Raw genomic sequence first — 12184 nt, 5'->3', positions numbered from 1 at the left:
CGAGTGGTTATGATCTGGAATGTACTGCCTGAGGGAGTGGTGGAGGCAGATTCAATCGTGGCTTTCAAAAGGGAATTGGATAAGTACTTGAAAGGAAAAAATATGCAGGGCTTCGGGGATAGGGCAGGGGAGTGGGACTAGCTGGATTGTTCTTGCAGAGAGCCTACATGGACTCGATAGGCCAAATGGCTCCTACCGTGCTGTAACCATTCTATGATTCTAAGTATCTGGTGAAAGATTTGATAGAGGGGTACGAGAGGTATCGTGGAACATGATATTCCTAGACAGAGGGAATGGCTGGTTGGACTTCAATGGTTATCTCCAGTCCTTTGTACTGCTACGTTCTTATACTGCCTGGTTGCAGTTCAGACGGTCAGATCCAGGAGAGCTGCGCCGTCAGCGGCTAAATTTTAAAAGTAACGGACGCATTCGCAGGCTTGTCCACACCTTCAGCACATTTAAATAACCTCTGGGTAAGTTTATGAAATGCCCTGAATAATTTATAAACCCAGTCTGTCATTGCGCTGGAGTCATACTCTATGCTGCGTCAAGTCCAAGTGGGGATCTCCCACTGCCTTGCTTTAGAGACAGGTGGGATTTTAATCCAGAGTTATAGTGTCATAACTGTAGTGCAACTTTAGCTTCGCAGCATCACTATAGATGTATTGTGAATGTACTCTTAAAATTAAAAAGCTCTCTGACCTGTTCAAGTTTTCCAGCCAGTTGATTAACTTCATTAACACGCTCCTCATGAGCTGCAAGGTCAGTCTGGAATTCCTCAAATTTCTTCTGTAAAACCTCCACATGCTCCAAGTCCTGGCCAACTTCCTCCGATGTTACAATAGCCTCCTAAATATAGATAAGGATTGGAAATTCAATTTGAGATGTGGATCCAATTAACCCATCCTCCGCTCTTTATATTTTAAAATACATTAAGTATAATGAAAAATGACTATTTTCCCAAACCTATCAATCAATAAAATTATTATGCACCACAAAAAGTGGAAAAAAGTTAGAAAAAGTCTTCCTAAATGGCTTCGAATCAACTAATTGAAAATGTAACATCTGATCCTAGTTTTAAAATTCCAAGCCAGCTTGTTGGCTTGCCTTTTCCTTCCAACTGAGGTTTAGGCGCAGCTTCTAACTTAGCCAAAAAGTCTGTTGTACATATCTCTGCCAGCTATGAGGGTATTTGTGTGGCTAACCAAAGTCTCGGAACTGGTCTCAGATGCCAAAACCAACATTTGAATGTGACAAGAAAACTTTCAGGGCTATTCTATGAAAAAATGTGTTTGTGAAACTCCAGTGCAGCAGTGATATTGCTGTTCAAGTACACATTGCTACAGTTTACTCTATGCATTAAGCTTTCAACACATCAAACATAACTTCAAATATTAAACACGAATCAATAGAAATGATATTCTGATCGATGATTTTAAGATTCTACATAACAGTTTAATTTCTGTTTGTACCCCACTAGCTGATGTATCTGCGTAAAACTAGTTTAAAACAAACAGCTGTATTAAGCTAGTATTAAACAGTCAAGATAGCAAAGGAATTTTAACCAGCACACTACCACGAGAAATTAAACACTTTAGCAATAAAGCAAATCAATTATATTTATAGAAAGTTGTTGTGCGGTTTACATTTTGCAATGGGCCTATAAAGAGATTGGCATCTGTATTTATTAAAATATCTCAACTTGGAGCATGAAAATAAATACTATGGTCTGTGGTTGCACCTTAATGTGCCCATCACTATGCTAATATCAACATTTTGTTATAACCACACTTTTCCCCTTGCAACTGTAACTTACAAAACACAGGCCTGGAACTTCCTTGAAATGAATTATACCCTTGCTGTCCCTTTAGAAAAACATGTTCCATTTGCAGAGAGAGATAAACATGGGTTTCCTGGGTCTGCTTATTTGCATCCCCATTGGTGTAAAACCCATGTAAAATGAGTGCAAGCAGCTGAACTACTTGGAAACTTCTGTATGGCCTTTAAAAAGACAGTGTGCCAACTTCCTCAATCCCAGGACTGCAAAACTCAGCAGGGCTGGCAATGTAACATACTGAGCACTCTCTCCTTTCCTTCCTTTCCACCCTGGGCACCAGCACATTCTTCACCCTATTAAGGCAACACTTCCACAACTAACCCTTCACATTGCACTTTGGTTAAGGGTGGCATTAGACCAACCATGTTGCTGATCAATGGGGCCGCAGATCCAGGGCCCAGTGGAATGGCAACAGCTGGAGTCCACCTGCCCGATGCTGCCGCCTCTCAGGACAGCAGCATATGCCAGGCCTCCGGCCTTTCCCCTCAGGGCACCATGCCAATGGGATGTAGGAAGAGAGACCAAGCTGCGCAGGAGCACCCTCCAGGCTTGCAGCCAGCAACGGCTCCATGCCAAGATCCTGCTGCCATGAGACGAGCGCCACCTCAGTCCCATGACCTTTCTGTGCAGAATGAGGAGCCAACTACCTTTCGCGACCGAGGCCTTCAGGTGGCACTTAGATGGGGTCAAACACGTGATAGAAAGGCATGTGTACAAACATTGTACAATGATTTCTACAGCTTGCAAACGCTTTTTGTCCCTTTTTTTGTTTTGCATTTTGCTCTATTAAGACCTGCACTTGCTTTGACTGCCACTCACAGGATTAACTCACTGGAAGATTTTTGGACCTCCCCACCTGTAGTCAGGGCCTCTCAGGGTCAAACATAGTTTTCCTTCTGGGAATACCACTCTGTCATTATCATGGAGGAGGAGAAGCAACAGCACATGATGGAGCACTGCTCTCTCACTGGCTATGAAGGTGACCACCTCTAATCCAGTTGGGTGATTTTTTTTAGTTTAGTAGTTGTTAGTTTGAATACCTTGTCCACAGCAAAACCATCCTCCTCCCTAACCCAGGGACACTCGTTAACAGCACAAAACAGGTTGAACCATTGGAACCTTTTGAGTACTACAGCATTTTCTGCTGATCTGGACCCAAAATAAAAAAAAGTTCACAAAATAAGTTGAATGCTTGAACTTCAAGATATAAAATTGAGGGTGCTCTTTCATACATCACTTGGAACCTGTCAGTATAGACTGACTAAATATGAAACATCTCAATTTCAAAGCCAGCACTTGCCATTTAAAAATAATACTACAGGAGAAAGCTTTGTAATGATCCCATCTGCAGGCAGTTACCTGGAAAATCGAAAGAGTGGGTGGGTGGGGAGGGAGTTTATCATTGGCCTCTGCTTTTCTAGATTTCAGAGGATGTGAATAGTGCCACAAGCTTGGAGACATATTGAAGGTAGTGTCCCCACTTGGGAACCCAGCCAACAGTGTAGAGAAATTTAAAATATATATGTATAAATAATTTTTTTATATATAAAGTGTATGGGTTGTTATTTTTCAAATGAATACTTTAGCATGAGGCATTCTTTATCCTGGAGTACACCTAATAAACAAAATATACCAATGTCCATTGATAACCTGCTATTTGGGTGGCTTTATTTGGCATTTTTACTGGAGAATAAAAATATTGTGTGTTTGGAAGAATTGCTGTGTATTTTTTACGCTGTGGCAACCAATCATCCCCCCCCCCCCACAAATACGGTGTGCAAACAAACTTCAATCCTTACATCAAAAACAAATGACTGACCTTATCATTGATCCAGTCCATGACATCATCACACTCTCGCTGATACTGCACAAGCTTCTGAGTCTGCAGGAGTCGGATCCCCTTCTCCCTCATTTTCTCCAGCAGGCGCGCCCATAGTTGATGGAGTTCCTCTAGTCGGGTCTTGAAAGAAAGATTGAAAGAAACAGAAGTTCAAAAAGAAACCAGCTTCATTTTGATGTAGTACAGAAGAACTCACAGCAATAGCCAAAAAAAATGCCAAATGGTCTCAAGTTTTTAAAATGTGTATCACTAACACATTACAAAGCTCAGTTTTCCACTGTAATAGGTACACTGCATACAGGAACACTTCTATAATCAATATTTCCATACTATCTGATATTCCGCACATAACTACAGCTGGACCATTGCTAATGAGAAAATGTAATGAAGGATTACCTCAAACAAATCCTACAACGAGATCAAGTTCTAATATGAAAATAAAAGTAACATCCTTTCAAAAGGAAGCATGTGGTTGTGAAACAAAACAAGAAAACAACCTCGGATTGCTGTTTCCGTTGATAGAATGACAACAAAAGCTTCCTGCAACCACACTGCAGAATTTAAACCAAAAGTTTCTATTCTTAATTTTGTACTAAAACTTATTCAAGACACATACATACAAAAAAAAGTTCAAAACATGAAGTTTGTAATTTACACAGGCTTCCCTACTCATTTTAGATAAAAATGATCACTATTTGTTTTCACAAATATCATATTGAGGAAATTAACTGGCATACAGCAGATAGGATAATGTTAATCTATATTTAAGTGCTTCAGTCAGGAGGCCAATTGTGTAACGTTGAAGGAAGAAAGGACTTGCATTTATACAGTGCCTGTCACAACCTCAGGACATCCCAAAGCACTTAACAGCCAATGAAGTACTTTTGAAGTGTAGTCACAGCGGTCATGTAGGAAACACGGCAGCCAATTTGCACACAGCAAGGTCCCATAAACAGCAATGAAATAAACAGCCAGATCATCTGTTTTTAGCTGTTGGTTGAAGAATAAATATTGACCAGGACACTGGGGCAGAACTTCCCTGCTCTTCTTCATATAGTGCCATGGGATCTTTTACATCCACCTGAGATGAGAGGGCAGAAGGGGACATCTCATCCGAAAGATTGTGAAGGGTCTTGATCGGGTGGATGCAGTAAGGATGTTCCCAAAGATGGGTGAAACTAGAACTAGGGGGCATAATCTTAGAATAAGGGGCTGCTCTTTCAAAACTGAGATGAGGAGAAACTTCTTCACTCAGAGGGTGGTAGGTCTGTGGAATTTGCTGCCCCAGGAAGCTGTGGAAGCTACATCATTAGATAAATTTAAAACAGAAATAGACAGTTTCCTAGAAGTAAAGGGAATTAGGGGTTATGGGGAGCGGGCAGGAAATTGGACATGAAGCTGAGTTCGGATCGGTCAATGCCCTGTGGGTGGCGGAGAGGGCCCAGGGGCTATGTGGCCGGGTCCTGCTCCGACTTCTTGTGTTCTTTAGATTTGTGGTTGGGATCAGATCAGCCATGATCTTATTGAATGGCGGAGCAGGCTCGAGGGGCCGATTGGCCTACTCCTGCTCCAATTTCTTATGTTCTTATGTTCTTATGAAAGACAGCACCTCCAACAGTGCAGTACTGAGGGAGTGCTGCACTGAAGTGTCAGCCAAGGTTAAGTGCTCAAATCTCTGGAGCGTAGCTTGAACCCACAACCTTCTGGCTTAGAGGCGAGCGTGCTAACACGGAGAACAAGGCTGACATTAAAAGTTCCTAATCTTAGCAATGTTACTAAAAGGGGGCATAAGTGCAAGCTCATGGCTATTATGCCATTTTTAGGATCAGGACTATTTTACATTGTTGTTCTGTGGAAAATTCACCCTTTTTGCAGGAAGAATTTTACCATTACAGTACTGCTAATGCCAGAAATCATGCCAATCTGGAGCCATGGGTGATAATGCCGGCTTCACACTTCTCAAGTGCCTTAATGGACATGTAACAAGGAAGAGTAATAGCCGTTAACTTTCTATTTCTCACTGTCAACTGTGAACTTAACAGTAAGGCTGGCTGAAATGAATCACCATCCTGGGTGAATTACATCATAAATCGCATAATTTCTTACCATCTATGCTGAAAAGTGACAACTACTGCTGATTTCCTTATAGAATCTATTACTGGTCTCCATTTCTATCCACAATGGATTTCAGGAAAAGCCCAGCAGTGTTGTTGCCGCCAACATTTTGAATGTTGGGCCTGGCTGCTTGGGTGGATATCACCCAAAGAAGCAGACGGTAGCGAGGGAGCCTACATTTCAATGGACATTCAGAGCCTCTATCTAAATGGGCTTGCAGTGCTTCTATTTACATAGCAGATTGAACCAATGAGCACACTGATTTAGAAACCCAGAAGTGGGTCATATTTAAAGCAGACCGACCCTCCACCCATTATCTTATCCAGTAGCGCATGAAAACAAAAATGGTTACAATTCTTACAGGCAACTCATGGAGTGGGGAGGAAAAAAAGTACAAGTTAGCAACTTAGGTGCATTTAAATTCAAGTTTAAAGTCAGTGTGAAGTGGTTGCCACTTTGCAACAATACTAAACTTGCACAGTATAATTCTGGAGATAATCTCAAACTGACACTAGAGCAAAGTGGACCCCAGCCAAAGACTTAGGTTGCATTTACGTTATAATTGTAGTGTTGATGTAAAGCTAAACTGCTTCACAGCAAAACTACAGCTGTAGTGTAAATTTACTCACTCACTGTTGTCAACAAGCCACAATACACTTCAAATGCCAGATGACAACACTGGACATGCTTTCAATTTCCAATCAATCAGTTATCTCTACCATAAATAAACTTATACAACATGGTTTTCAATTTCTGCCCAACATCCTACCAGTACAGAAGGTTTTAACCTAGGTAACACCGGCCTCCTTTAATTCCTGTCAGAAGGTCAGAGAACACTCCATTACCTGCTTCGCTATCCTCAAAGTTGGAGGGAAGGCATATGGCTAATCACAATGATGAAAAAGAGGACAACAAGATTGAAACACCACGCAGAATCAGTATGTTTCATTTTAGGATTTGGCTTGGGCAATAGCTCTGTGTAAGCCAGCACCACTATAAATCAGATCCCCTGCCAGCTGATTACAGAGTGGTGCTGACTTCAGTTGTGGAGAAGTTTAAAGAAAAATTAATTAAAAGCTAAAAAAGATAGTCAACAAAAAAGGCAAAACACAAAGTACACTTTCAACTCATCCAAAGAAGGGAAATTCAAACAGACGCACTGCACTACACAGCAATTATACACCTACTTCCATGTGAGTACCAATCTGTACTGCGGTTACTATAGGTCGTTGTGTAGTCCGGTAGGGCGTGAAGGACTAAAAATCAACAAGGAAGGTTACACTTCTGATTAGCAAGACAAAGGAACATAAAATCGTATAAGATAGCAGCCACTTACTCGGATAGTTTCAGTTGCAAAATGCCCATCTGTTATCATTCTGTTGCCAAACTCATCGAGTTTGATTATGGCACCAGCGTTGGCCTGCACTTCAGCCTCAAATGCTTGGTGCTTCTGCAATTTACCCTGTAAAAATAAAAAACATCAAGTTTGACTTTTTTTTTTACAATTCTCCCCCCTCCTTTTCTGAAGACACCGGCTCTTGCTAGGCTACAGATCTATGGACATCAGCTGTATATCAATGCCCAGGAGGTCATTCTTCATGTGTGACAATAGAAAGTGATCGATCACGGAGGACATTACAGTCAAGTCTAATGTTGGCCTTATTCGAGACCGACACACGTGCATTTTGCAGGCGAAATCATGCCAGGGGTACATATTGGGAAACTGCGCAGCCCACACTGTAATTTTCCATTTATTAAAATGATGGATACAATTTTCCAATATGTGCTTCCAGCATGCACCAGGAGCACTGAAGTGGAAAAATTTCCTCCCTAGGATACTCCATTGAAAAGGGTGTCAGTGTGAACATTAGACAAAGGCAGGATCAGGCATCCATAGAACTGCATCTCAGTACGAGTCACTACCTTCAGAAGCAGAAGAGGAAAATGGGGTAGAAAACAGAAAAAACTAACGAGAGGGGCACCTCAATAGCTCAGTGCAAAAGAAGTATCTTGTACATAAAGAATTACATATTTAAATCAAAGAAATAATCAAGACTACTAACTTGAGCGTGGTCATTTCATTCTGAGACAATACAAACGTGACTCAAATTGATGCAGAAGAAAAGATGAAACAAATGAAAGGGCAAAGAAGAAAGATCCAAAAGTGAATACTTTGTTGGAAACTTGTAGCTTATCACTAAAGCTAAAACATACAAGTAGTCAGAGGCTGAGAACATCACGCACCTGCAGATTGCTGGGGTCCTTATAACTCTCATCGGATGCAATTTGCAGTTTCTCCAGAATCCATTTCTCCAATTCATCTGCATCACGGCGGAAACACTGAAAGCTGTAAGAATCATCTAGCTTCTGCCGTCTCAGAACAGAGAGCTCCTTGAATCGTCGGTACCTAGTATGCATAGACGCAAAATGTTGTCAGCTTAGTATTAGTGTTACCTGATCTGCTTCCCTTGAGTCTTCCCCTTCACCAAGATATTGCACATCCAACTAGCATCTCATCCAAAATGCCTAACCAAAACTAATAAAATCAACTATCAGAATTGGTGTCAGATGATAATAAATGGGATAGAAATTAGACTCTGTTGTACCCAGTTTTAAATCTGTAAAACAGGCGCAACATGGGCCAATTTTGGGGACCAACATCCCGTGCTCAAAAGGACATCTGACCTGATATTGGGTTGGGCTATTTTTCAGGCGTCCCTGGTGGCTGCTTAAAACAGGAGATGGGCCTCTTCCATACGTAAATGAGGGGCCTAACCCTCTACCAAATTGAACGTCGCAGAGTTAACAGAGAGGTTAGTTTCAAAATCTTTTTAAAACATTCCTGCGGAGCCAGGAGGAGCAGGAGTGCACCTCTGACTCCACAGTACTCACAATCGCCACCCTCCACCCCCGATCCTCCCCACCCTGTTGCAGCTCCAACCCCATTTCTAAGACTTACCTTTGGGCCACTGCCAGGGAAGCAAGCAGCTCAAAATTCATCTTTTTAAAATGGGCGAGCTGCCGCCTTGGGCCTCCAGGTTGGGCCCTTACGTCCAAAATTCAAAGGCCCCGAAATTCCCCAGGAAACAATCTTGGGGCTTTTGTTGGAATCACACCCAATGCTGCCCTGTAGCATGATCCCACTGTAGTTTATGGGATCAGTGGGACAGCACCTCATTAGCATGGGTCAGGCAGATGCAAGCATCATTTCGGGCACACATCCAGCACCCACCTGCCCATGCCTACCAGAAATTCCAACAGGGTGGGGTGTGCCCAGGCCCCCTCGGCTCTGGCCATAGTCCTATCGGCTATTCTGGCCTGGACCCTACCTGGAGATGATATACGCCTTTGTTGGGGGATAGTACATTTCCACTCAGGTACAAGTCGCTACTGGTATGTCAAGTCTCCCCGATTATTATTTTCTAACGCTACATAAATCCCTGAACGTAAAGTAAGATTCATACCTGTCTAGCACCTGCTGACGTCTTTCCTGGATGTCATCTGCTGAATCTAGAACTTTTACTCCAGTGGAATCCATTTTCTATTACAGGCATAAAAGCAAACATCAGATTTTTTGCAAATTGATCCTTTATATTGGGAGTAAAAAATTCTCTCTCAAACAGCTTGCTCATTTTTATAGGTTTCTTATTTAGAAACAAAGTGCAATCAATACATCTTAATTATTGCAACTATCATTTAACTCCATGCTCCAATAATTAAAGCAATTTCTACTAAATTGCTAGCAATAATGACACTAGTCCGATGCATGCAGTCTTTAATCGACAATAAATTATTCAGTATGGAAAGCGTTGAAATTCAAGATTGTCTGTGAAGTAGCACTCACAGACAAAGTTTTAGGACATTGACATTGCTAATGAACACACAGACATGCAAACAGGCCTTATAATAGACAATCATTACTGATGGACTGCAAGCTTTTTTGGTACCAACTTTCCAATACTGGTGACTGTGGCACCAAAAATGTCTGCCCGTAAGCTACAAGGCAGCAATTTAGTACAGCTGTCCTAACAATTTTATTAGAATGAGAGCAACGCTTAAGGAATTTAAGAACATCAGCAGAACTGTGAAGTTCTATTACAGTCGTAAAAGAACAAACTTGCATTTATAAAGCACTTTTCACAACCTTAGGACATTCCAAAGCACTGTACAGGTAATAAATTATTTTTGAAGTGTAATCACTATTATGTAGACAAACTCACTGGTAACTTGAAGACAGTTTTGACTTTTCTCATTATTATACAACAGGCTTGCGGCATGATTTTGGCAACATGACTTAAAGAGTAATGAAAATAGTGATACCTGAAGGTATATGACATCCTCTCACCAATAGTACAGTAGAAATTTTCTCAGCCCATTATCAAAAAATAAGATGTACACAAGTGATGTCTTAATCCTAGGATTAATTGGTCATTTCAGTTTTAGTCACAGCTCTGGACTCCAAGTGTGTTAGTCTCCAGAAGAAATTTTGCCCTAATTTTAGTTTAGTCTTTTATTCAAGTTTTGTGCCATATTTTAGTTATTGTCTTGGGGGAAAAAAATTGGTCAAAAATTCCCATTTTGCATTTTCATGCTATTCTTTTCAGAATTTTTTTTTCACATTTAGATTTCAAAAACATATTTTCTAAAACAACACAAGACACAGAAATGTTGGGAAATAAGAAACTGATACTTTAATGATTGATGCGACTACCAGCATCAATTTTCAACATCTGTTTCAAAATTGCAGCATTCTCAGTCCTAGGAGTAATTTTAATTTTAGGCTTGCTTCTATCTCAAATTTGAGCCTTATTTTGGTTTTCATAAGAAATGTTATCCTAAATTTAGTTTAATTAATGGAAATACATTCATTTTAGTCAACAGCTTGTTTCCTCTTCATTCTCAATGAAGAAAACACCGCTGCACACTACAACCCATTGTAATAAACATTTGGCAATGACTAAAAAGCAGTATTGTAATTCCAAAAGGAAAAGAGAGTCGATAAGGGGGTTCAAATACTGAAAGCTGAACTGCGGTTTATCATCAAAATCACTGGTTTGTGAACAATCCCTTTTTAAACAAAAAAATACACACACACACAAAAAAAACACAATATATGTATATATATATATTAGTGCATGGCAAGGCTTTATTTTAGTTTGGTGCAGTTTCTCTTCTTCCTTCCCACACACCAAGGGCAGTCAACAAGGCAGATGCTGGTGACCAGTGTGCTCCATACGCCACTAAAAACACTGTCAAGGACTTACATTCCACAATTATTTATTTTACCTTTTCCAGGACATTTACCTTTTCAACCACAAAGCATCCTCAACACACTAAGGGTTTCTCTATAGCCACTAGCAGTATGCAGAGCTAAGCTAATTCTCAGTGCAATGGGCAAATCTTGTATAATTAAGCATCCAAAATCACAGAAATCTAACCAGCAGCTGGAACATAACCACCTCATGGTTCACAATTCTATCTTGTACTACTTCACAGTCTATTCTCTCTTCTCACAGTTAAGTAACCGGCTGACACTCACCATCCAGGCCAACATACGAAGAATGGCCATTTGAGCAAGTTACTGGAGGACTGCCAGCAACCATAGAATTATATCCTAACAACAGCCAGTAAGTGGGGAGCAAAGGAGGGAGGAAACTGGAAAAATAGCACTCAGAAAAACAAAGCCTTTTAAAATTCAAAATCCCATAGCAGCACTCACAAGACTATAAGGATTACATCACTCAGAGAATGTTGGGCTCTAGATTCCACATATACTGGTCTCAAGAAGAAACTCCAAAGCAGCCAGCTGATCAATGACACAACTGCAAGACCAGAAATGGCAGCCATTTCACAGACAGCATACAAATGTTCACTAGTAACTGAACCCACCATTAATTGCTCCTACTAACTGCCATGAAAAACTCAAAGTGGGGTAGATCTTTACCAACTGTCACAAAGCAAAATAATTATGTCTAGTGAGGAGTGTTCATGTTGAGCCTCCTCCCCCCAAATTGTACAGCCATGTAAGAATATGCAGAATTCACAAGTCAACAGAAAAGGTTACATACGTCTAGACAACAGATCAGTAATTGGGAGACTAAGAAAAAATTGTTTTTGTGAAAGAATCAGAATCAGATCACAAAAGGAAGGTTTCCAAGGGTGCCTTTACACTGCATACAGCTAACTGACAGCGAATCACACTGCAGTAAAGAATTTATACTTCAAGTGTGAGACCCCGAGAGCTGGGGGCCCCAATTTCTAGTCCAAGAGGTGGCAGATCTGAAACCACTTAATTGCGATGCTAAATGGCCAATTATAAAAAAAATTATAAATCAGGCTTCAATACACAAAGAAATACTGAACTTGTTATATTACATTATTTCTTCTAAAAA

The 12184-nt window shown here is 40.7% G+C and overlaps 1 protein-coding gene across 5 annotated transcripts in view; it reads right to left on the bottom strand.

Moving 5' to 3' along the window:
• Positions 1-12184, bottom strand: part of sptan1 (spectrin alpha, non-erythrocytic 1) — a 94826-nt gene that overhangs the window by 73019 nt on the left and 9623 nt on the right. For all 5 annotated transcript variants that reach the window (XM_067969948.1, XM_067969950.1, XM_067969947.1 and 2 more), the window contains 5 exons: positions 9257-9333; positions 8037-8199; positions 7129-7254; positions 3657-3797; positions 703-849 (listed from right to left, as the gene is read on the bottom strand). In XM_067969948.1, coding sequence (XP_067826049.1) covers positions 703-849; positions 3657-3797; positions 7129-7254; positions 8037-8199; positions 9257-9330 — 651 coding nt within the window. In that variant the 5' untranslated portion in view covers positions 9331-9333. Of the gene's footprint in view, positions 1-702; positions 850-3656; positions 3798-7128; positions 7255-8036; positions 8200-9256; positions 9334-12184 lie in introns of those variants that run through there.

Source organism: Heptranchias perlo, chromosome 31 (genome assembly GCF_035084215.1).
Source record: "Heptranchias perlo isolate sHepPer1 chromosome 31, sHepPer1.hap1, whole genome shotgun sequence".
NCBI lineage: Eukaryota > Metazoa > Chordata > Chondrichthyes > Hexanchiformes > Hexanchidae > Heptranchias > Heptranchias perlo.
The sequence above is the reverse complement of the archived record's forward strand: the minus strand, read 5'-3'. Positions and strand labels throughout refer to the sequence as shown.